General features: G+C 43.5%; 1 protein-coding gene across 1 annotated transcript in view; it reads right to left on the bottom strand.

Moving 5' to 3' along the window:
• Nucleotides 1–26,010, bottom strand: part of ZCCHC7 (zinc finger CCHC-type containing 7) — a 275,216-nt gene that overhangs the window by 115,925 nt on the left and 133,281 nt on the right. Inside the window, exons 4-5 of the mRNA XM_073662523.1 lie at nt 21,753–21,878; nt 18,675–18,845 (exon numbers count right to left, since the gene is read on the bottom strand). Of these exons, the coding sequence (XP_073518624.1) occupies nt 18,675–18,845; nt 21,753–21,878 (297 nt within the window). The remainder of the gene's footprint in view (nt 1–18,674; nt 18,846–21,752; nt 21,879–26,010) is intronic.

Below are 26,010 nucleotides of genomic sequence, written 5' to 3'. Positions count from 1 at the left end.
GTTGTAATGTAACAAAATAAATAAAAACCCAAAGGGGGCGAACACTTTTGCATGCCTCTGTATGTTATTTTATATATGTACTTATAATGTACAGACATTCAATTATTTACACTGTTATTACTGTCAATATAGGCAGTCATAAAATGTAAGTCAGTGTAGATTTATTTTTGCCCAACATGTACACAAATTACATATAATGAGACACAAATCAATGTTAGACATATATCTCTATCTACTGTATGCATCACCAATGTGCGTGATCAGAGTGTGATCCAATTCTCCATTCTATCAGTCCATGGATTATCTGAATGCAGCCTGATGTTTTCCCCAAACTCATTGACTTGCATGGCCGAGTGCAATCTGAATATTGGATCAAACTCTGGCATGCTGCCATTTTTTCCCCGAACCGGCTCTGTACGATGAAAAAAATTGAACATGTACACAATCCCATAATCTAATATTGATCTGAATGCATGCCGATGTTTTATTGGATCCCACTCAGACCAATACGTTAGTTTGCATGAGCCCTTAAATAGCAACATTGATTCAACACCACTTTACAGACATCAGTATCGCTATGCCCATTGGGGCTGAACACATCATAAATTTATTAAGTAAATATATTTCTAAAGGTGCTATTGACATGGAATTTTCACCAGATGTCAGTAACAACTCATCCAAACCACACAGGCAAAGAAATCAAAACATAATTTCCTGTGTCATTTCTCATTATTAAACATAATTTATGGACATCTAATTGTATTTCTTGAATGATCCAATTCATTTTACCCAATAGTGTACTGAAAAAGGGAAAAAAAAATTCAAGGGCAGTGAAATCTGGGGGAAAAAAAAGCAATTCTTTACATTGTTTTTTAGGAATTGTTTTTACAGTGTATATTGTGTGGTAAAAATGACATGGCAATATGGTTCTCCTCATCAGTACGATTGTTCAGTTTTTGTTTTTTTTAAAAACTCCAAATATTAGTATTAAAAAAAATGGGTTCTGTTGCCATTTTACTGTGTGCTGCGCATTTCAAAAGTTAACAGCCCCGATCCTCCCGCAGCTGTTAAGAGGCAGATCTTGCCTAAGAATCATAGCCATTATCTGCTAGGTAAGGGTCGGGAGCCCGTTCCATACATCCAGTACAGACTTTTGGCATTCCAAGCCTTGAAATGCTTCTTACGAAGCCACTCCTTCATTGCCCTGGAGGTGTGCTTGGGATCATTGTCATGCTGAAAGATGGAAGGAGGTTTGCACTCAAAATCTCACGATACATGGCCCCATTCATTCTTTCATGTACACAGATCAGTCATCCTGGTCCCTTGGTAAAAAAAAAAAAAAGCCCCAAAGTATGATGTTGCCACCCCCACGTTTCACAGTAGGTATGGTATTCTTTGGATTCAACTCAGCATTCTTTCTCCTCCAAACACGCAGAGTCGTGTTTCTACCAAACAGTTCTACTTTGGTTTCATCTGACCATAAGACATTCTCCCAATACTCTTCTGGATCATCCAAATGCTCTCTAGCAAACTTCAGACGGGCCCGGACATGTAATGGATTAAGCAGGGGGACACGTCTGGCACTGCAGGATCTGAGTCCCTGGCGGCGCAGTGTGTTACTGATGGTAGCCTGTGTAATGTTGGTCCCAGAACTCCGCAGGTCATTCACTAGGTCTTGCTCACCGTTCTTGAGATCATTTTGACCGCACGGGGTGAGATCTTGTGTGGAGCCCCAGATCGAGGGAGAATATCAGTGGTCTTGTATGTCTTCCATTTTCTAATTATTGCTCCCACAGTTGATTTCTTCACACCAAGCAGCTGGCCTATTGCAGATTCAGTCTTCCCAGCCTGGTGCAAAGCTACAATTTTGTTTTTGTTTCTGGTGTCCTATGTCTACCTATGATGTCAATTACAGGCCTCTATCATCATTTTAAGTGGAAGAACTTTAAAGATTTTTCTGTATTTTCAGGACTATGAAAATTGTACATTCACACTGAAGGCATCAAAACTATGAATTAACACACGTGGAATTAGATCCTTAACAAAAAAGTGTGAAACAACTGAAAATATGTCTTATATTCTAGGTTCTTCAAAAGTAGCCACCTTTTGATTTAATGACTGCTTTGCACACTCTTGGCATTCTCTTGATGAGCTTCAAGAGGTAGTCATTGGAAATGGTCGTCCAACAATCTTGAAGGAGTTCCCAGAGATGCTTAGCACTTGTTGGCCCTTTTGCCTTCATTCTGCGGTCCAGCTCACCCCAAACCATCTCGATCGGGTTCAGGTCTGGTGACTGTGGAGGCCAAGTCATCTGGCCTAGCACCCCATCACTCTCCTTCTTGGTCAAATAGCCCTTACACAGCCTGGAGGTGTGTTTGGGGTCATTGACCTGTTGAAAAATAAATGATGGTCCAACTAAACGCAAACCGGATGGAATAGCATGCCGCTGCAAGATGCTGTGGTAGCCATGCTGGTTCAGTATGCCTTCAATTTTGAATAAATCCCCAAGAGTGTCACCAGCAAAGCACCATCACACCTCCTCCTCCATGCTTCACGGTGGGAACCAGGCATGTAGAGTCCATCCGTTCACCTTTTCTGCGTTGCACAAAGACACGGTGGTTGGAACCAAAGATCTCAAATTTGGACTCATCAGACCAAAGCACAGATTTCCACTGGTCTAATGTCCATTCCTTGTGTTCTTTAGCCCAAACAAGTCTCTTCTGCTTGTTGCCTGTCTTTAGCAGTGGTTTCCTAGCAGCTATTTTACCATGAAGGCCTGCTGCTAGAACTCTGTGTGGCATTGACCTGGTCTCTAATCTGAGCTGCTGTTAACCTGCGATTTCTGAGGCTGGTGACTCAGATAAACTTATCCTCAGAAGCAGAGGTGACTCTTGGTCTTCCTTTCCTGGGGCGGTCCTCATGTGAGCCAGTTTCTTTGTAGCGCTTGATGGTTTTTGCAACTGCACTTGGGGACACTTTCAAAGTTTGCTCAATCTTTCGGACTGACTGACCTTCATTTCTTAAAGTAATGATGGCCACTCGTTTTTCTTTACTTAGAATTTGTATTATGGCAAGAAAAAAGCAACTAACAGTCTATTCAGTAGGACTATCAGCTGTGTATCCACCAGACTTCTGCACAACACAACTGATGGTCCCAACCTCATTTATAAAGCAAGAAATCCCACTTATTAAACCTGACAGGGCACACCTGTGAAGTGAAAACCATTTCCGGTGACAACCTCTTGAAGCTCATCAAGAGAATGCCAAGAGTGTGCAAAGCAGTCATCAAAGCAAAAGGTGGCCACTTTGAAGAACCTAGAATATGTTGTTAAGTATATAATTCCACATGCGTTAATTCATAGTTTTGATGCCTTCAGTGTGAATGTACAATTTTCAAAGTCATGAAAATACGGAAAAAACTTTAAATGAGAAGGTGTGTCCAAACTTTTGGTCTGTACTGTGTATATATCTATGTTTATATATCTATGTCTATATATATCTATATCTATGTCTATATATATCTATATCTATGTCTATATATATCTATATCTATGTCTATATATATATATCTATGTCTATATATATATATATATATATACATACATACACACACATACATATACACACACACACACTGCTCAAAAAAATAAAGGGAACACTCAAATAACACATCCTAGATCTGAATGAATGAAATATTCTCATTGAATACTTTGTTCTGTACAAAGTTGATTTTGCTGACAACAAAATCACACAAAAATCATCAATGGAAATCAAACTTATTAACCAATGGAGGCCTGGATTTGGAGTCACCCCCAAAATGAAATGGAAAAACACACTACAGGCTGATCCAACTTTGATGTAATGTCCTTAAAACAAGTCAAAATGAGGCTCAGTATTGTGTGTGGCCTCCACGTGCCTGAATGACCTCCCTACAATGCCTGGGCATGCTCCTGATGAGGTTGCGGATGGTCTCCTGTGGGATCTCCTCCCAGACCTGGACTAAACCATCCGCCAACTCCTGGACAGTCTGTGGTGCAACGTGACGTTGGTGGATGGAACGAGACATGATGTCCCAAATGTGCTCAATCGGATTCAGGTCTGGGGAACGGGCGGACCAGTCCATAGCTTCAACGCCTTTATCTTGCAGGAACTGCTGACACACTCCACATGAGGTCTGGCATTGTCCTGCATTAGGAGGAACCCAGGGCCAACCGCACCAGCATATGGTCTCACAATGGGTCTGAGGATCTCACCTCGGTACCTAATGGCAGTCAGACTACCTCTGTCGAGCACATGGAGGGCTGTGCGGCCCTATAAAGAAATGCCACCCCACACCATTACTGACCCACTGCCAAACCGGTCATGCTGAAGGATGTTTCAGGAAGCAGATTGCTCTCCACTGCGTCTCCAGACTCTGTCACACCTGTCACATGTGCTCAGTGTGAACCTGCTTTCATCTGTGACGAGCACAGGACGCCAGTGGCGACTTTGCCAATCATGGTGTTCGGTGGCAAATGCCAGGCGTCCTGCACGGTGTTGGGCTGTGAGCACAACCCCCATCTGTGGACGTCGGGCCCTTATACCACCCTCATGCAGTCGGTTTCTAACAGTTTCTGCAGACACATGCACATTTGTGGCCAGCTGGAGGTCATTTTGCAGGGCTCTGGTAGTGCTCCTCCTGTTCCTCTTTGCACAAAGGCGGAGGTAGCAGTCCTGCTGCGGGGTTGTTGCCCTCCTACGGCCCCCTCCACGTCTCCTGGTGTACTGGCCAGTCTCCTGGTAGCGCCTCCAGCCTCTGGACGCTACGCTGACAGACACAGCAAACCTTCTTGCCACAGCTTGCATTGATGTGCCATCCTGGGTGAGCTGCACTACCTGAGCAACTTCTGTGGGTTGTAGAGTCCGTCTCATGCTACCACGAGTGTGAAAGCACAACCAACATTCAAAAGTGACCAAGATATCAGCCAGAAAGCATTGGTACTGAGATGTGGTCTGTAGTCCCCGCCTGCAGAACCACTCCTTTACTGAGTGTGTCTTGATAATTGCCAATAATTTCCATCTATTGTCTATTCCATTTGCACAACAGCATGTGAAACTGATTGTCTTCCTAAGTGGACAGCTTGATTTCACAGAAGTTATATTCTGTTGTTTAAGTGTTCCCTTTATTTTTTTGAGCAGTGTATATATATATATATATATATATATATATATATATATATATATATATATATATATATATATATTACACACACACACACACACACACACACACACACACACACACACACAGTGCAGGCCAAAAGTATTGGCACCCCTGCAATTCTGTCAGATAATACTCAGTTTCTTCCTGAAAATGTTTGCAATCATAAATTCTTTGGTATTATTCTCTTCATTTAATTTGTCTTCAATGAAAAAACACAAAAAGAATTGTCCTAAAGCCAAATTGGATATAATTCCACACCAAACCTAAAAAAGGGGGTGGACAAAAGTATTGGCACTGTTTGAAAAATCATGTGATGCTTCTCTAATTCGTGTAATTAACAGCACCTGTAACTTACCTGTGGCACCTAACAGGTGTTGGCAATAACTAAATCACACTTGCAGCCAGTTAACATGGATTAAAGTTGACTCAACCTCTGTCCTGTGTCCTTGTGTGTACCACATTGAGCATGGAGAAAAGAAAGAAGACCAAAGAACTGTCTGAGGACTTGAGAAACCAAATTGTGAGGAAGCATGAGCAATCTCAAGGCTACAAGTTCATCTCCAAAAACCTGAATGTTCCTGTGTCTTCCGTGCGCAGTGTCATCGAGAAGTTTAAAGCCCATGGCACTGTGGCTAACCTCCTTAGATGTGGACGGAAAAGAAAAATTGACGAGAGATTTCAACGCAAGATTGTGCGGATGGTGGATAAAGAACCTCGACTAACATCCAAACAAGTTCAAGCATCCCTGCAGTCCGAGGGTACAACAGTGTCACCCCGTACTATCCGTCGGCGTCTGAATGAAAAGGGACTGTATGGAAGGATACCCAGGAAGACCCCACTTCTTACCCCGAGACATAAAAAAGCCAGGCTGGAGTTTGCCAAAACTTACCTGAGAAAGCCTAAAACATTTTGGAAGAATGTTCTCTGGTCAGATGAGACAAAAGTAGAGCTTTTTGGGAAAAAAAAGCATCAACATAGAGTGTACAGGAAAAAAAAAGAGGCATTCAAAGAAAAGAACACGGTCCCTACAGTCAAACATGGCGGAGGTTCCCTGATGTTTTGGGGTTGCTTTGATGTCTCTGGCACTGGACTGCTTGACCGTGTGCATGGCATTATGAAGTCTGAAGACTACCAACAAATTTCGCAGCATAATGTAGGGCCCAGTCTGAGAAAGCTGGGTCTCCCTCAGAGGTCATGGGTCTTCCAGCAGGACAATGACCCAAAACACACTTCCAAAAGCACTATAAAATGGTTTGAGAGAAAGCACTGGAGACTTCTAAGGTGGCCAGCAATGAGTCCAGACCTGAATCCCATAGAACACCTGTGGAGAGATCTCAAAATGGCAGTTTGGAGAAGGCACCCTTCAAATATCAGGGACCTGGAGCAGTTTGCCAAAGAAGAATGGTCTACAATTCCAGCAGAGCATTGTAAGAAACTCATTGATGGTTACCGGAAGCGGTTGTTCGCAGTTATTTTGGCTAAAGGTTGTGCAACCAAGTATTAGGCTGACAATTTTGTCCGGCCCTTTTTTGGAGTTTTGTGTGAAATGATCAATAATTTGATTTTTGCTTCATTCTCTTTTGTGTTTTTTCCTTGCAAGCAAATTAAATGAAGAGAATAAGACCAAATAATTTGTGATTGCAATCATTTTCAGGAAGAAACTGAGTATTATCTGACAGAATTGCAGGGGTGCCAATACTTTTGGCCAGCACTGTGACAGGGTCATTGTGTATGTGAGGGGAGATAGGCATCACGAAGATCGCCATCTCTCCAGCATGTTATATGCTGAGAGGAGTTTATCAGCCATGACAGGGCTTGTTTTTTTTGTGAGTAGCTATAAGAGATGGACGAGACGGTTACTCACCATATCTCCACCTCAAGGGTGTAGTTCGGAAAGTTAAATGTCCAGCCACTGCGTTTTTTTCTCTGTCTATGTGTTTGGAGATAAGGAACTATCCAGTCTGGAGCTCCAGTGGGAGCTGAAGTTTCTTGTATCCCGCAGGCATATGGACTGTGCTATATGTTATCTTTTGTTTTGCAGTTATGCCAGAAAGGCCATGTTTATTTAGTTAAATCCTTCACTACTTTATGGCGTGTTTAAATAAAGCAGAAAAGAAAAGTTCCTGTGTCTATCTATCTGAGAGCAGCCGAGTGAGCCAACCTACCACAGTTGGTGCTAGAAGTGAGGGCAAGATCCCCAAGAAGCAAGTGTGACGGCTGTGGACAAACTGCATGTCCTGGGTGAAGGTGGCTAGAGATATGGAATAGCGGTCAGACAAAATGGAGTAGCTGATCAAGCACAGGATCCTAAGCCAGCAGCAACAGCAGCATAGAGAGCAGCAGCAAGTACAGCAAGAAACAAATAAACTTCTGATGCAGCAGATCCAATAGCAGCAAGGCAGATGGAACTCCTTCCAGGGAAGATCCACAGCAGAAAATAATAATAATAATAATTTTTATTTCTATAGCGCCAATATATTCCGCAGCACTTTACAGTTTAGAGGGGACTTGTACAGACAATAAAAGACATTACAGAATAACAATAATCACATAAATCAACAGATACAAGGAGGAGAGAGGGCCCTGCTTGCAAGCCTACAATCTATGAGGAAATAGAGGAGACACAAAAGGTGGATGGTAACAATTGCTTGTATTGTATGGTCAACCATCAATGTAATAAATAGGGTAATCAGTACTCACCTAATGCTAAATGAAGCAGTCACCAACCAGTATGTGAACAAGTATAGACACATAAGTCTATTAAGTATATGGGGGTGTGTGAACAGATGATAAGAGGGACCTGGTTTGGAAGGAAATTTTGCATGGGGGGAAAAAAAAAAAAAGGGATAGTTAGATAAGGGAGGTGGGGCAATAGGCCAGTTTGAAGAAATGCGTTTTTAGGGCACGCTTAAAACTGTGGATATTGGGGGTTAAGTGAAGAGTCCTGGGTAGTGCTTTCCAAAAAATTGGCGCAGCACATGAGAATTTTGGAGACGGGAATGAGAGGTTCGGATTGTTGAGGATGTTAATCTAGGTCATTAGCAGAACGGAGGGCACTGGTAGGGTGGTAGACTGAGACGAGAGAGGTTATGTAGGGCGGTGCTGAAGCATGGAGCACTTTGTGGATGAGGGTGATGAGTTCTGTAGAGGATGGGTAATAGGTGCAAAGACTGGCACAGGGTGGAGGCATCGGTGTAGCGGTTGGCGAGGAATATGATCCGCCCCTCCCCCAAGTCCAGATGACGACTCACATGTCCGGAAGGCAGTAAGACAGGCCATGCAGAAGATGACCCTGGGGGATGATGTGGAAGCCCACACGGTTAACGAGAGAGTGGCTGATCGGGAGAGACTTCGGCCAGAGCAGTGGGTGGCGGTGCTGGAGCCATATTTGATAGGTAACCCCCAAAAGGCATATTATGACTTAGCACTGCAGGATTCTAAAAAACTGAAATCTTGGCATGACTGGGAGTAACTGTTAGTTAGAGCCCAACGAGTCCACCACTGGGCGTATTCCGGAGACAAATCCCCTTGCTCGCAGATGTTTGACTTGTTACATTTAGTCCAAAAGAGTCTTCCACTCCTGCCCAGATGGTCGAGCGTGTGGTGATGGACAGATTCATCCACTCCCTACCCAGGCCAGTACAGACCTGGGTTGCCCAGGGCGACCCTCGGAACGCAGACTACCTGGTTGGACTAGTACCTGGTTGTCGAGAAATCCCTCGGGAAACCAGATATCGTCAAGTCCCCAAACTTTAATACCCAAAGGGGGGCCGGCTCACCAAGGAAAAAGTCTAGGGGGGTCACACAAATGGGCGGCGTCCCAATCTCGCTGACAGTCCTCCAAAGGCTGAGGACGTGGTCTGTTGACGATGTCACAGTCCTGGACACGTAGCCGCCCAGTGTCATTTGTCCCTTGAACCAATGGACTGCAGCCTAGGCAGGAGTTGTTCCTACTACGCCTAACAGGGTTGCTCAAGAGCCGTGTGCGACACCAAGTTCGCACACTTTGCACTCAATGGGGAGTTATTGTATTGGGTGACCAAACGTAGGGGAGGTGAAATAGTGGAGAAGCTGTTGGTTCTATGATCCCATCGGGGGACAGTTTTAGACATGGTCCATTCGCATGGTTTGGGAGAACATCTGGGTGTAGAAAAAACTCAGGAGAGGATAATGCGGAGGTTCTATTGGCCTGGACATTACCAGAAGATCCTAAATTATTGTAGGTCCTGCCCCTACTGACAGATAACTGCTCCCTCTTCTCACTTCCGAAGTCCCCTAGTCCCATTACCTGTTACAGAGGTCCCATTTGAGTGAATTGCCATGGACCTAGTAGGTCTGAATGGTGACATTAATACATCTTGGTTGTCATGGACTATGTGACCCGTTAACCCGTGGCTGTACCACTAAGGAACTGATCTACTAAGAGTATACAGTAGGGAAAATAAGTATTTGATACACTGCTGATTTTGCAAGTTTTCCCACCTACAAAGAATGGAGAGGTCTGTAATTTTTATCGTATGTACACTTCAACTGTGAGAGACAGAATCTTAAAAAAAATCCAGAAAGTCACATTGTATGATTTTTACATAATTAATTTGCATTTTATTGCATGAAATAAGTATTTAATACAATAGAAAAACAGAACTTAATATTTGGTACAGAAACCTTTGTTTGCAATTACAGAGGTCAGATGTTTCCTGTAGTTCTTGACCAGTTTGCACACACTGCAGCAGGGATTTTGGCCCATTCCTCCATACAGATCTTCTCCAGATCTTTCAGGCTTTGGGGTTGTCGCTGGGAAACATTGAGTTTCAGCTCCCTCCAAAGATTTTCTATTGTGTTCAGGTCTGGAGACTGGCTAGGCCACTTCAGGACCTTAAAATGCTTCTTACGGAGTCAATTCTTAGTTGCCCTGGCTGTGTGTTTCGGGTCATTATCATGCTGGAAGACCCAGCCACGACCCATCTTCAATGCTCTTACTAAGGGAAGGAGGTTGTTGACCAAAATCTCGTGATACATGACCCCAACCATCCTTCCTTCAATACAGTGCAATCGTCCTGTCCCCTTTGCAGAAAAGCACCCAAAAAGTATGCTGTTTTCCCCACCAGTCTTCAAGGTTGGGACGGTGTTCTTGGGGTTGTACTCACATCCTTCTTCCTCCAAACATGGTGAGTGGAGTTGATACCAAAAAGTTCTATTTTGGTCTCATCTGACCACATGACCTTCTCCCATGCCTCCTCTGAATCATCCAGATGGTCATTGGCGAACTTTAAATGGACCTGGACATGTGCTGGCGTGCCCTGCACGATTTTAATCCATGACAGCGTAGTGTGCTACTAACAGTAATGTTTGAGACTGTGGTCCCAGCTCTCTTCAGGTCATTGGCCAGGTCCTCCCATGTGGTTCTTGGCGGATTCCTGACCTTTCTTAGAATCATCCTTACCCCAAGAGGCGAGATCTTACATGGAGCCCCAGACCACAGAAAATTGACAGTCATCTTGTGTTTCTTCCATTTTCTAATAATTGTGGCAATAGTTGTTGCCTTCTCACCAAGCTGCTTGGCTATTGTCCTGTAGCCCATCCCAACCTTAGGCAGGTCTACAATTTTGCTCCCGGTGTCCTCAGACAGCTCTTTGGTCTTGGTGGAGAGGATGGAGTGTGATTGATTGTGTGGATTGGTGTCTTTTATACAGGTAACGAGTTCAAACAGGTGCATTTACTACACGTAATGAGTGCAGAGTAGGAGGGCTTCTTAAAGAAAAACTAACAGGTCTGTGAGGGCCAAAATTCCTGCTGGTTGTTAGGTGATAAAATACTTATTTCATGCAATAAAAAGCAATTTAATTATTGAAAAATCATACAATGTGATTTTCTGTTTTTTATTTTTAAATTTTGTCTTTTACAGTTGATGTGTATCTATGACAAAAATTACAGACCTTTCTATACTTTGTAGGTGGGAAAACTTGCAAAACTGGCAGTGTACACACGTGGTCAAAATTGTTGGTACTTCTCGGTTAATGAAAGAAAAACCCACAATGGTCATATAACTTGAATCTGACAAAAGTAATAATAAATTAAAGATCTATGAAAATGAATAAATGAAAGTCAGACATTGCTTTTCAACCCTGCTTCCACTGAATTTAAAAAAAAAATTAACTCAAGAAATAGGCCTGGACAGAAATGATGGTACTCTTACCTTAATATTTTGTTGAACAACCTTTTGAGGCAATCACTGCAATCAAACGATTCCTGTAACTGTCAATGAGACTTCTGCACCTCTCGACAGGTATTTTGGTCCACTCCTCAAGAGCAAACTGCTATAGCTGTCTCGTGTTTGAAGGTTGCCTTTTCCAGACGGCATGTGACCTATTCTCGAAGTTGCCAGGGCGTAAGCAGGTGGTGCAACATGACATTCTGACAGATCCGCATGTAAGAATGAACCTTAAACCATATAGGATACCCGAAGCACACCGTGAGGTAGTCTCAAACGAGGTCAAGAGAATGCTAATCCTCAGCGAAATAGAGGAGTCAAAAAGCGGATGGTCGAGTCCCATCGTCTTCATGCCTAAGGAAGACAGTGAGTGGCGGTTTTGTAATGACTACCATAGGCTGAATGAAGTGTCCAAATTTTACGCGAATCCGATGCCCCGCTTCAGTGAACTCATTGAGAGACTTGGACCCGCAAGGTACATTACCAACCTCGACCTGACAAAGGGCTACTGGCAGATCCCCATGTCCCAGAGTGCAAAGGAGAAGACAGCCATTTTGAGACCTGATGGGTGTTTTCAATTTACCAGAAAGCCTTTCAGGCTGCAGGAAGCCCCAGCCACATTCCAGAAGGCCATGGATCTGATTTTAGCTCCGCATAAGAAGTATGCCGCAGGCTACCATGATGACATTGTGGTCTTCAGCCCAGACTGCGGTAGTTATCTACCAAAGGTACAGGCGATTCTGGATGCTCTGAGAAAGGCGGGGTCTACCATAAATCCAAAAACATGTGCCATGGATAAGGAAGAAGCCAAGTACTTGGGTTACATCGTCGGGAGAGGCGAAATCAAGCCATAAGTAAACAAGGTCGAGGCAATCCATAAGTAGCTGCAATCACTTTCCAAGAAGCCAAGAAGGTGGTGAGGGAGTTTCTTGGAATAGTGGGATATTACTGGCGTTTTATCCCAAATTTCACCATGATTGCCGAACCACTGACGGATCTCCTTCAAGGCACCAAATAGATGATGGCAAAATGGACTGCTGAAACATAGATGGCATTCCAAGAGCTGAAGCTGGCTCTGTGTAAACAGCCGGTCGTGGTCGCACCCGACTTAAGCAAAGAATTCGTGGTCCAGACGGGTGCTTCAGAAGTCGGGTTGGGAGCCGTGCTGTCTCAAGAGATATATGGTGAAGAACATCCCATCCTATATTTGAGCAGGAAGCTCTCTTCCTGTGAGAAAAACTACGCCACTGTCGAGAGAGTGCTTAGCCTACAAGGCCGTTTTTTCGTAGGTTTAAACTAGTGTTGGACCATGCACCTCTGATATGATTAAGGGAAAACAAGGGTAAGAATGCCCGGTTGACTAGGTGGTTCTTAGGCCTCCAGGACTTTTGTTTCCACGTACAGCACAGACCCAGGAAGTTACATGGTAACGCTGATGCCCTCTCTAGAATTTCCTGTTTGGTGTCTGAAGGTGCCAAAACCATTTTTTAATTTAACCCTGCTTTACTCTTTTTCACAACTTTATCCCTGACCTGTTTGGTGTGTTCTTTTGTTTTTATGATGCGGTTTAATCCCTAATTAAATGCAGGCAGACTCCATTTACTAATTATGTGACTTCTGGAGGAAATTGGTGACTCAGGATTTTAATTAGGGGTATCAGATCAATTTTAATGTTGAGACATGTATGTAACCATATTTTTAAATGTTCTTTTCAGATTAACTTGAATCTGACAAAAGTAATAACAAATTAAAAATCTATGAAAATGAATAAATGAAAGTCAGACATTGCTTTTCAACCCTGCTTCCACAGAATTAAAAAAAAAAAAAAATAACTCATGAAATAGGCCTGGACAGAAATGATGGTACTCTTACCTTAATATTTTGTTGAACAACCTTTTGAGGCAATCACTGCAATCAAACGATTCCTGTAACTGTCAATGAGACTTCTGCACCTCTCGACAGGTATTTTGGTCCACTCCTCAAGAGCAAACTGCTATAGCTGTCTCGTGTTTGAAGGTTGCCTTTTCCAGACGGCATGTGACCTATTCTCGAAGTTGCCAGGGCGTACGCAGGTGGTGCAACATGAGATTCTGACAGATCCGCATGTAAGAATGAACCTTAAACCATATAGGATACCCGAAGCACACCGTGAGGTAGTCTCAAACGAGGTCAAGAGAATGCTAATCCTCAGCGAAATAGAGGAGTCAAAAAGCGGATGGTCGAGTCCCACCGTCTTCATGTATCAGATCAATTTTAATGTTGAGACATGTATGTAACCATATTTTTAAATGTTCTTTTCATTTTTAAATTAGTCCCTTTAGGAGACTTGAATCTACAATCTCTTGATCACATATGCAATAGACTGAAATACAATGGTATTACTGTGTATTATGAAATAAAAGATCCTTTATGAAGCCCAGCCTCACATACTGAAATAGAGGCCTTCAGATAGCCCCCCCGGCTGCCATGGCAACCGATTAGCACCCTGAATTAGCATTGCGGGAATACCGGTGGCTATATAATACAGCAGATATCCACACTGTACGGAGCCCAATTCATACAGTCATTGCACACTTTATCGCTAAGGGCTTAAGGTGGTTAGTCTGTAGTGCCCATTCACAATAGAATTATCAGATGATGGAAATATAAAAACTTACATGCTAAGCACCCCCCCATCCAACAGGTTTCACTGCTGATGTTCTCAAGACATTTATGAGCTATACCATGGGATGCTTTCATTTGCTAACTACTATAACTATTTACAAAATATTCCTAAGCAGATGTATACAACAGAAAGACCTACAGTATTTTTCGGACTATAAGATGCACTTTCTTCCTCCAGGATGGGGATGAAGGGGCCATGCATACCAGGATGGGGATGAAGGGGCCATGCATACCAGGATAGGCATGAGGGGGGCATGTATACCAAGATGGAAACGAGGGGCCATGCATTCCAGGATGGGGATGAGGGGGCCATGTATACTAGGATCGGGATGAGGAGGCCATGTATAACAGGATGGGGATGAGGGAGCCATGTATACCAGGATGGGGATGAGGGGGCCATGTATAATAGGATGTGGATGAGGGGGCCATGTATAACAGGATGTGGATGAGGTGGCCATGAATAACGGATGGGGATGAGTGGGCCATGCATTCCAGGATGGGGATGAGGGGGCCATGTATACTAGGATGGGGATGAGGGGGCCATGTATAAAAGGATGGGGATGAGGGGGCCATGTATAAAAGGATGGGGATGAGGGGGCCATGTATAACAGGATGGGGATGAGAGGGCCATGTATATCAGGATGTGGGTGAGGGGGCCATGTATACCAGGATGGGGATGAGGGGACCAAGCATACCAGGATTAGGATGGAGGCCATGTATACCTGGATTGGGGGCCATGTATACCTGGATTGGGGGCCATGTATACCTGGATTGGGGGCCCATGTATACCTGGATGGGGATCATATATATACCAGGATGGGGGATATTAATATAGAAATGGTGGACATTACCCTTATAACAATGCAAACAACAGACCCCCTCCCCCATGACAGTGCATCATGCCATTTTTTTGCTTCAGTTTTTTTTTATTTTCCTCCTCTACCACCTAGGTGTGTCTTATGGTCCGTTGCACCTTATAGTCTGAAAAATATGTTAATTTAAATTGGGATGCATCTCAGTGCCATTGAAAGCTAAAAGGACCTATGATAAAGTATCAGCCACCTAAAGGGACCTTTATCACTTGATTGCTTTAACTCTTCTCTTTAAAGGGGTGGTCCCGATGGTCAAAGAAATTTTAATCTAAATCTCTATTTGATGCCATAATCTAAACTAATTTCTAATATGCACGCATTAAAAATTCCCAACTGTTCATTAGCTAAACTAACAACTATGGTACTTTTTTTCCCCTACTTTCTGTGTGATGACGCTTCCTCTGAGAATTCCAGTGCATGCTGGGATACTCAAACGAAGTGTCATCAGATCAGGGGGCAGAGGCTGCGGTCAGTCACAACCTCCACCCCACCCCAGGCCCCCAACATGGATTTCTCTGTAATAAGACATCAGATTGCAAACATCAAGCTATCATTCTCTTCAGCTTCCTATGACATGTATGCCCATATAGATGGCTTAGGAGGGTTGATGCTACTGATAGATTCCCTTTAACTGGTCACCAGTATACCTTGGCAGCAGACACTCACTCCTCAATCAATACAACAAAAATATTTCATTATAATTCCAATACAGGAAAAACAGTGCGCTTATAATATATATATATATATATATATATATATATATATATATATATATATATATATATATATATATATATATATATATATATATATATATATAAGTTTAGACATTTTGCTGTCAATAGTACTATCAGGGCAGGTGTCAGCACCCGGCGCACCTGGGCAAGTGCTTGGGCCCTGGACCATCAGAGGGGCCCAGGCCGCTCCCCCAGCATCTGTGCAGGACCTCTGGCGATGCTTGATTGCCGGCACTCCACCAGACATGGCCGAGCGCAGTGCGCTGTATGGCTGTATCTGTTAGTAATGACACGGCAGGGGTGACACTGCACCTTTCATTGTGCTTGTGTGTCGCCCCTGCCCTGTGACGGCAAACACAAGTCGGTGGCCCTGCACAGCCATATACCTGAGGAGCTGGACTGGACACATGCCAGGCGCAGGTGAGTGAGGCTTGTTGCCAGCTTCCACAATCCCCATATTAAAAATATTTCTAATGTTTGTGTGTCTGTGTGTGTATGATGTGAATATCTGTGTATATGTCAGTGTGTATAACTGTGTATATATATGTCCGTTTTATAAGTGTTTTTAAGAATTTGTGTTCAAATATGTATACAGGTGCTTCTCACTAAATTAGAATATCATCAAAAAGTTAATTTATTTCAAGTCTTCAATACAAAAAGTGAAATTCATTATATAGAGTCATTACAGAGTGATCTATTTCAAGTGTTTATTTCTGTTAATGTTGATGATTATGACTTACAGCCAATGAAAACACAAAAGTCATTATCTCAGTAAATTAGAATACTTTATAACAACAGCTTGAAATATGTTTTTAAAATCCGAAATGTTGGCCTACTGAAATGTACGTTCAGTAAATGCCCTCAATACTTGGTTGGGGCTCCTTTTGCATCAATTACTGCATCAATGCGGCGTGGCATGGAGGCGATCAGCCTGTGGCACTGCTGAGGTGTTATGGAAGCCCAGGTTGCTTTGATAGCAGCCTTCAGCTCGTCTGCATTGTTGGGTCTGGGGTCTCATCTTCCTCTTGACAATACCCCATAGATTCTCTATGGGGTTAAGGTCAGGCGAGTTTGCTGGCCAATCAAGCACAGTGATAATGTTGTTTTTAAACCAGGTATTGGTACTTTTGGCAGTGTGGACAGGTGCCAAGTCCTGCTGGAGAATGAAATTACCATCTCCAAAAAGCTTGTCGGCAGAGGGAAGCATGAAGTTTTCTAAAATTTCCGGGAAGACGGCTGTGCTGACTTTGGTCTTGATAAAACACAGTGGACCTACACCATCAGATGACATGGCTCCCCAAACCATCACTGATTGTGGAAAGTTCACACTAGACCTCAAGCAGCTTGAATTGTGGCCTCTCCACTCTTCCTCCAGACTCTGGGACCTTGATTTCCAAATGAAAATTGGAACTCTGGGACCTTGTGGAGTGTGTCAATGACTGCCTTCTGGACATCTGTCAAGTCAGCAGTCTTCCCCATGATTGTGGAGCCTACTAAAACAAACTAAGGGACCTTTTTAAATGCTTAGGAAGCCTTTGCAGGTGTTTTTTGTTAATTATTTTAATTTACTGAGATAATGACTTTTGTGTTTTCATTGGCTGTAAGCCATAATCATCAACATTAACTGAAATAAACACTTGAAATAGATCACTCTGTTTGTATTGGCTCTATATAATATATGAGTTTCACTTTTTGCATTGAAGAACTGAAATAAATTAACTTTTTGATTTTATTCTAATTTAGTGAGATACACCTGTATGTAGCAGAGGTGGGTGTGTATGTAGCAGAGCTGGGTAGGTGCCTGTGTGTATATATGTAGCAGAGCTAGAGGTAGGTAGGTAGGTGTGTGTGTGTGTGTGTGTGTGTGTGTGTGTGTGTGTGTGTATATATATGTAGCAGAGCTGGGATTGTGTGATATATATAGCAAATCTTGTTGTGTGTATGTATGTAGCAGTGCTGTGCGTGTGTGTATAGCAGAGCTGGGTGTGTGTAATGTATATAGCAAAGCTGGATGTGCGTGTGCGTGTGTGTGTACATGTATATATAAAGCAGAGCTGAGTGTGCATGCAGCAGTGTTGAATATATATGCGAGCGATCCAGGGAGCGTATATAATGTGTGTGCTGTGAAGCTATATTATGCATAATGCACAAGCTGCAGAGAAAGACTAACAATAGATACATTGTCTCCCTATTCTACCCAAGTTAATTAAAATAACTGATAATGACCCTTCCATTTTTGACTCTGCCAGGGAGCTTTCAACTAGAAGAAAATATGTTTTTCCTATTTTCCGCAGTCTAAACCTGGGGTGTGTGTTATAGAAAGGTGCATCTGACAGTACGAATAAATAAGATCAGTTCCGTTCCTGTATCTACGTAGTAAGCTTGTTTCTCTTGCTGAATCTGTGGTGAACTCCGTTCTACTCCCATATGTAAGTTGTAAGCTTGGCTCAGTTCTCGTTTGTATGTAGTAAGCTTGGTTCTTCTCCCGTATCTATGTAGCAAGCGTGGTTCTCTTCCCGTACCTCCAGCTCCTGTACACAATATGTATTAAGCTTGGTTCTGCTCCTGTATCTACGTAGTCAGCTTGGTTCTGTTGCCAACAGCTCAATAATGTATCTAGTATTGCACAAGTGTGTGCGATCCCATAATGAAAACAACACCAATTAGCATTATTTTTAATGCCCAGTTACCTCTGCTGCTTTAATGCAGCCACCAGAGATAAGCAGGCTAAGGATTGAACACCGCAACTTGTGGGCCAATTCTTTATAATTGCCCCCCAAGTTAAATTTGCCAGCCAGACCCTGGTATAAGGTATAATATTTTTTTAAGTCTGAATTTAAGTTTCATGTCAGTCAAAATTGCAAAACTTGTTCTGACAGTGAAAGGTTTAATTGACTGAATGATTTCTACTCTGCTTAGTAATAACCTAAAAGTAAACATTGTGAGAAACCAATTGAATAGGTAGAACATAAAATATAAACACTTACATCTGCATAATGGCCAATCATAGCACAGCGAAAACACTTTTTTTGCCAATGAGGTCGCTCACTGCAGTCTTGGTGGGTATGACCTGGCATAAAGCAGTAAGAACAATATGGGTCTGGGCAATCGTACTGCAAATGTCCTCGTCTACCACAAAGGCAACAAGCTGGCAATTTCTGGTAAAAAGAAATAAGAAAATATATTATAACCACTACCCAGGAATAAAATGGGAATATGCAGTTACTAAAAATTAGAAAGGCTTTACATACAAAAATAAAGAATAAAACATAAAAAAATATATATTTTTTTTGTTTGCTGAAGTAACTAGATATGTGTGTGAAAGCGGGATGCCTAACTTCTCATCTTAATAGTTAAATGTGAACTGCATATTCGACAAAATTTGGAAAAATCAGTAGTAAAAGAGTACACCGCGTGCAGAATTATTAGGCAAATGAGTATTTTGATCACTTGATACTTTTTATACACGTTGTCCTACTCCAAGCTGTATAGGCTTGAGAGCCAACTACCAATTAAGTAAATCTGGTGATGTGCATCTCTGTAATGAGGAGGGGTGTTGGCTAATGACATCACCACTCTATATAAGGTGTGCTTAATTATTAGGCAACTTCCTTTCCTTTGGCAAAATGGGTCAGAAGAGAGATTTGACAGGCTCTGAAAAGTCCAAAATTGTGAGATGTCTTGCAGAGGGATGCAGCAGTCTTGAAATTTCCAAACTTTTGAAGCGTGATCACTGAACAATCAAGCGTTTCATGGCAAATAGACAACAGGGTCGCAAGAAGCGTGTTGGCCAAAAAAGGCGCAAAATAACTGCCCATGAATTGAGGAAAATCAAGCGTGAAGCTGCCAAGATGCCATTCATCACCAGTTTTGCCATATTTCAGAGCTGCAACGTTACTGGAGTATCAAAAAGCACAAGGTGTGCGATACTCAGGGACATGGCCAAGGTAAGGAAGGCTGAAAAACGACCACCTTTGAACAAGAAACATAAGATAAAACGTCAAGAATGGGCCAAGAAATATCTTAAGACTGATTTTTCAAAGGTTTTATGGACTGATGAAATGAGAGTGACTCTTGATGGGCCAGATGGATGGGCCAGAGGCTGAATCAGTAAAGGGCAGAGAGCTCCACTCTGACTCAGACGCCAGCAAGGTGGAGGTGGGGTCCTGGTATGGGCTGGCATCATCAAAGATGAAATTGTGGGACCTTTTCGGGTTGAGGATGGAGTGAAGTTCAACTCCCAGACCTACTGCCAGTTTCTGGAAGACAACTTCTTCAAGCAGTGGTACAGGAAGAAGTTGGTATCGTTCAAGAAAAACATGATTTTCATGCAGGACAATGCTCCATCACATGCATCCAACTACTCCACAGCATGGCTGGCCAGTAAAGGTCTAAAAGAAGAAAAAATAATGACATGGCCTCTTTGTTCACCTGATCTGAACCCCATAGAGAACCTGTGGTCCATCATAAAATGTGAGATCTACAGGGAGGGAAAACAGTACACCTCTCGGAACAGTGTCTGGGAGGCTGTGGTGGCTGCTGCACGCAATGTTGATGGAAAACAGATCAAGCAACTGACAGAATCTATGGATGGAAGGCTGTTGAGTGTCATCATAAAGAAAGGTGGCTATACTGATCACTAATTTTTTTGGTTTTTGTTTTCGCATGTCAGAAATGTTTATTTCTAAATTTTGTGCACTGATATTGGTTTACCTGGTGAAAATAAACAAGTGAGATGGGATTATATTTGGTTTTTATTAAGTTACCTAATAATTCTGCACAGTAATAGTTACCTGCACAAACAGATATCTTCCTAAGATAGCCAAATCTAAAAAAACCCCACTCCAACTTCCAAAAATATTAAGCTTGGATATTTATGAGTCTTTTGGGTTGATTGAGAACATAGTTGTTGATCAATAATAAAAATAATCCTCTAAAATACAACTTGCCTAATAATTCTGCACACAGTGTATATAAGAAACTTTGTTAATATAGCTTTTCTGAGATTTCAGCTTTTTTCTCCACTTATGAGCAACTTCTTCCCTCCTGCCTTCAGAACTCATCATCCACTTTGGAAAAAAAACAGCTGAACTCTGACTTGCTCAATGTGCAGGTTACACAGTCTATTATACTCTGTGGAAAGGAAAGGGGGAGGAGAAGCATGAGGAAACAAGCAGAGGGAAACACAGAAAGATAGTGTTGAGCTTTCCATCAAGTCGAATCTTGCCTGTTCTGTAGTGCGCATGCACCAGGAAAAGCCAAAGCGTGCCAATGACTCGGAAGTAAAGCTGGCGCATGCGCACTACAGTGCTTTCCTCTGCCCTCAGCAGGACAGAGCGAAGTACGCCTGCGCAGGAGGGCGATTGGGAGACACTGTGTGAATAACTTAGAACACATCATCACATGAAGCAGGGCAGGAGGGTTGCCAGAGCCTCCCATCGGACCAGACCGCACTGTAAGTGGGCATAATAAAATGTCTTTTTGTGTTATGGAGAGGGGATTGGGGACTTACATACAACTTATTAGAATGCTGAAAAATAGGTCTTAAAGGTGGTGGCCGTACTTTATATTGGAAAAACCAGGTGACATGTTCCCATTAAGCCAGTACCCTTCTTTGTCTATGCATCGGCTGTGATAGAGAAGAGGGCTAATTTAATCAGCCAGCGAAAGAAGTTTGTAAAACTAGTATAATGGAATTTAGAAAAAAACTGGGGAAAAGTTGCTTACCATGACCAGGAACAAATAAATCACCATAAGTCATACGGAGAAAAAACAGTTGTTGAAAGCCAAGTTTTCCAGTTTTGGAACGAGAACGTAGTGGTCTGGTAACACATATTTCCCGCAGCTCTAATAGTCTTGACGCAAGCTGATCAATCAATAATAACTAATTGTCCATTTAATAGGAAGTCAATGCATCATGGTTTTGCCACTTTTCTTGTAGTCTTTTTTTCTTTTTACAAACAATTAAGTGCGCAGATTTATTGGGAGGTGTCCACAGTTTAGGGATAATCACACAAAACAAAATGATGATCTTGCAGATTACATCCAGTTAACTTAATACTTACTTTAGGCTCAGGACAACTTTTTGACAAATGACCGCGATGGTTACAGTTCCTGCATGTTACATTCTTATCTTCTAGATAGTAGCGGAGTTTGGAACGTCGTAGGGGAGTAAAGTTTGTGATCTGAGACTTAATGTGGGAAAGAAGTGGAAGATTAATAACTTAATGGCTGATGATAGAGATATAATAACTATTTCAAAATGAACAGACTTTACCCATTCTTTGCTGCATGTAATTTGTTCCATCCCTAATTACATCTTCATGTAAATAGTCACATTTACATGACCGGTTACCTGACCTGAAATGATTATTGCTCTTTTCTCTAGTGTGGATGTGAATATGTGCAATTTAGGTTATAGAGTTAAGAATATTAACATATATAACGTGTAATACACAATTTCATACAATATCACAGGGAAAAAGAACTACAACTTGGTAATTTAATATACTGTAAATGATCAAATAGCTGTAATTTATTGACTTACTGTATATTTGTGTTTAGATCAAAGTAAAATGTCACTTTCTCATCACACACACATTTCTAAGTGGGTATCAAACCATGCTTTCATCAACTCACCGACATGTCAGACCCAACCCTTTTCCCATCTTTGTGTGCCAGACCACTCCCGTACCAGCTGTCCAATGCATCTGACTGCACCATCCACAGTTGTGCAGTGCGCCACAAAGTCAAATTTGAGATCTGTTAGTAACCCAGACATTAAAGGGGTTGTCAATAGTGTTGAGCGATACCTTCCGATATCGGGAAATATCGGATCGGATTGGATCGGACCGATACCGAAAAAGTATCGGATATCGCCGATTCCGATACCGGAAACCAATGCAAGTCAATGGGACATAAATATCGGAATTAAAATAAACCCTTTCTTTCCTTGTAGGTTATTTCTACATGAAGGAAAACAACTAAGAATAATGTAGAATGTATTGGGGGAGGTGGGGGAGACAATAAAGGCATAGAGGTTTAGCCCAGTCAAATGGAATAGCAGGAATTAATATTTTTTTATTATGTTCTGAGTTACGGAAATATTAACTATGTTAAGTATTTTTATATTTTGTCAGATATTTATGTTTCACTACTTCCATGCTCTTCACCTTCTTTTTTACTTCTCCCACACTTTCTCCTTCATCATCCTCAGCATCTTTTTCATCCACTTCTTCTTCACCTTCTTCGTATTATTCTTTTTTTTACATTCTTCATATTCTACTTCTTCATCTTCTTCATATTCTTCTTCTTCATCATATTCTTATTTGTGACAGGCATTCCTGTAGTTGTTATCTATAAAAGGTTGGACATTACACCTTTCGTTCTGCCCGTCACAAAAGATTTACAACAGGATTTGTCCGCGTTCAGTTTGGCCTGCAGCAGCAGGTCTTTTCCAGGGGCACCACGAGGAGGAACGGACTCACCCCCATACACTGCTTAGTCATCTTCTGCTTATAATTTAGATATTATCTTTTGCTCTGATTTTTAGTCTTATGCTTAATGTTCTTCCGCTTTTTGTTCTGCAGCTTCTTGTATTTCTGCTTCTTGGTTTTCTGTCTCTTGTTTTTCTGTATCTTGGTGCTTGTCTTCTCTTCTTTGTCTTCTTGGTCAACTTCTTCAGGGTCATCTTCTTGGTCTTCTTCGGGGTGGTCTTCAGGGTCGTCGTCTTCGGGGGTCCTCGTCTTCGGGGTCCTCGTCTTCTTCGGGTTGGTCTTCTGGGTCCTCGTCTTCGGGGTCCTCGTCTTCTTCGGGGTGGTCTTCAGGGTCCTCGTCTTCTTCGGGGTGGTCTTCAGGGTCCTCGTCTTCTTCGGGGTGGTCTTCAGGGTCCTCGTCTTCAGGGTCATTGTCTTCGGGGTCCTCGTCTTCTTAGGGTTGGTCTTCAGGGTCCTCGTCTTCAGGGTCCTCGTCAGGGAGATCCAGAGTGATTACCAAGAACCATTTCAAAAAGCTTGAACTTGGAAATGTAGCAGAAGGTACAAGAAAGCTGAGGAACTACCGAGGACCAGCTGACGGTACTGGAACCCGGATGGATAGCAGAAGGTACAAGAGCCAATGGAACTACCGAGGACCAGCTGATGTTACTGGAACTCGGTTACTAAGCAGGAGGTACCTGTGCCAGAAAGCACTACCAAGGACCAGCAGACGTTGGTGGAACTTGGATACCGAGAAGGAGGCACCTAATCCAAAGGCACTGCCGAGAACCAGCTGACGGTACTGGAACCCGGATGGGTAGCAGAAGGTACAAGAGCCAATGGAACTACCGAGGACCAGCTGATGTTACTGGAACCCGGATGGGTAGCAGAAGGTACAAGAGCCAATGGAACTACCGAGGACCAGCTGATGTTACTGGAACTCGGTTACTAAGCAGGAGGTACCTGTGCCAGAAAGCACTACCAAGGACCAGCAGACGTTGGTGGAACTTGGATACCGAGAAGGAGGCACCTAATCCAAAGGCACTGCCGAGAACCAGCTGACGGTACTGGAACCCGGATGGGTAGCAGAAGGTACCCATGTAAAAAAAAAGTTCAAGGCCGCGAGCCGGCCGCAGTTACCAAAACCCACAGTCCTACAGAGGGTGCTTGTCCTATTGGCACTATGGAACCAGCCTTCATTGCCAGATCCCGCAGCCCACATAGGAGTCACCTAAACTGCAGGCACCATAGAGTCGGCTAACCCGACCGCAACACGACAGGACAACGCATTGGAGGCAAAGTGACGTTGACACTACCCGGAAACAGCTGGCGTGCTGGAACCAGGCTGGGCAGGAGGGAGTACCCGTGCCAAAGACACTGCCGAGAACCAGCTGACGGTACTGGAACCCGGATGGGTAGCAGAAGATACAAGAGCAAATGGAACTACCGAGGACCAGCTGACGGTACTGGAACCCGGATGGGTAGCAGAAGGTACAAGAGCCAATGGAACTACCGAGGACCAGCTGATGTTACTGGAACTCGGTTACTAAGCAGGAGGTACCTGTGCCAGAAAGCACTACCAAGGACCAGCAGACGTTGGTGGAACTTGGATACCGAGAAGGAGGCACCTAATCCAAAGGCACTGCCGAGAACCAGCTGACGGTACTGGAACCCGGATGGGTAGCAGAAGGTACCCATGTAAAAAAAAAGTTCAAGGCCGCGAGCCGGCCGCAGTTACCAAAACCCACAGTCCTACAGAGGGTGCTTGTCCTATTGGCACTATGGAACCAGCCTTCATTGCCAGATCCCGCAGCCCACATAGGAGTCACCTAAACTGCAGGCACCATAGAGTCGGCTAACCCGACCGCAACACGACAGGACAACGCATTGGAGGCAAAGTGACGTTGACACTACCCGGAAACAGCTGGCGTGCTGGAACCAGGCTGGGCAGGAGGGAGTACCCGTGCCAAAGACACTGCCGAGAACCAGCTGACGGTACTGGAACCCGGATGGGTAGCAGAAGATACAAGAGCAAATGGAACTACCGAGGACCAGCTGACGGTACTGGAACCCGGATGGGTAGCAGAAGGTACAAGAGCCAATGGAACTACCGAGGACCAGCTGATGTTACTGGAACTCGGTTACTAAGCAGGAGGTACCTGTGCCAGAAAGCACTACCAAGGACCAGCAGACGTTGGTGGAACTTGGATACCGAGAAGGAGGCACCTAATCCAAAGGCACTGCCGAGAACCAGCTGACGGTACTGGAACCCGGATGGGTAGCAGAAGGTACCCATGTAAAAAAAAAGTTCAAGGCCGCGAGCCGGCCGCAGTTACCAAAACCCACAGTCCTACAGAGGGTGCTTGTCCTATTGGCACTATGGAACCAGCCTTCATTGCCAGATCCCGCAGCCCACATAGGAGTCACCTAAACTGCAGGCACCATAGAGTCGGCTAACCCGACCGCAACACGACAGGACAACGCATTGGAGGCAAAGTGACGTTGACACTACCCGGAAACAGCTGGCGTGCTGGAACCAGGCTGGGCAGGAGGGAGTACCCGTGCCAAAGACACTGCCGAGAACCAGCTGACGGTACTGGAACCCGGATGGGTAGCAGAAGATACAAGAGCAAATGGAACTACCGAGGACCAGCTGACGGTACTGGAACCCGGATGGGTAGCAGAAGGTACAAGAGCCAATGGAACTACCGAGGACCAGCTGATGTTACTGGAACTCGGTTACTAAGCAGGAGGTACCTGTGCCAGAAAGCACTACCAAGGACCAGCAGACGTTGGTGGAACTTGGATACCGAGAAGGAGGCACCTAATCCAAAGGCACTGCCGAGAA

The sequence above is a fragment of the Phyllobates terribilis genome, unplaced genomic scaffold (assembly GCF_046119375.1).
Source record: "Phyllobates terribilis strain yellow unplaced genomic scaffold, ASM4611937v1 Scaffold_1__5_contigs__length_1240528914, whole genome shotgun sequence".
NCBI classification, from domain to species: Eukaryota; Metazoa; Chordata; class Amphibia; order Anura; family Dendrobatidae; genus Phyllobates; species Phyllobates terribilis.
Note: the sequence above shows the minus strand (reverse complement) of the source record. Positions and strands in the feature narration are given on the sequence as shown.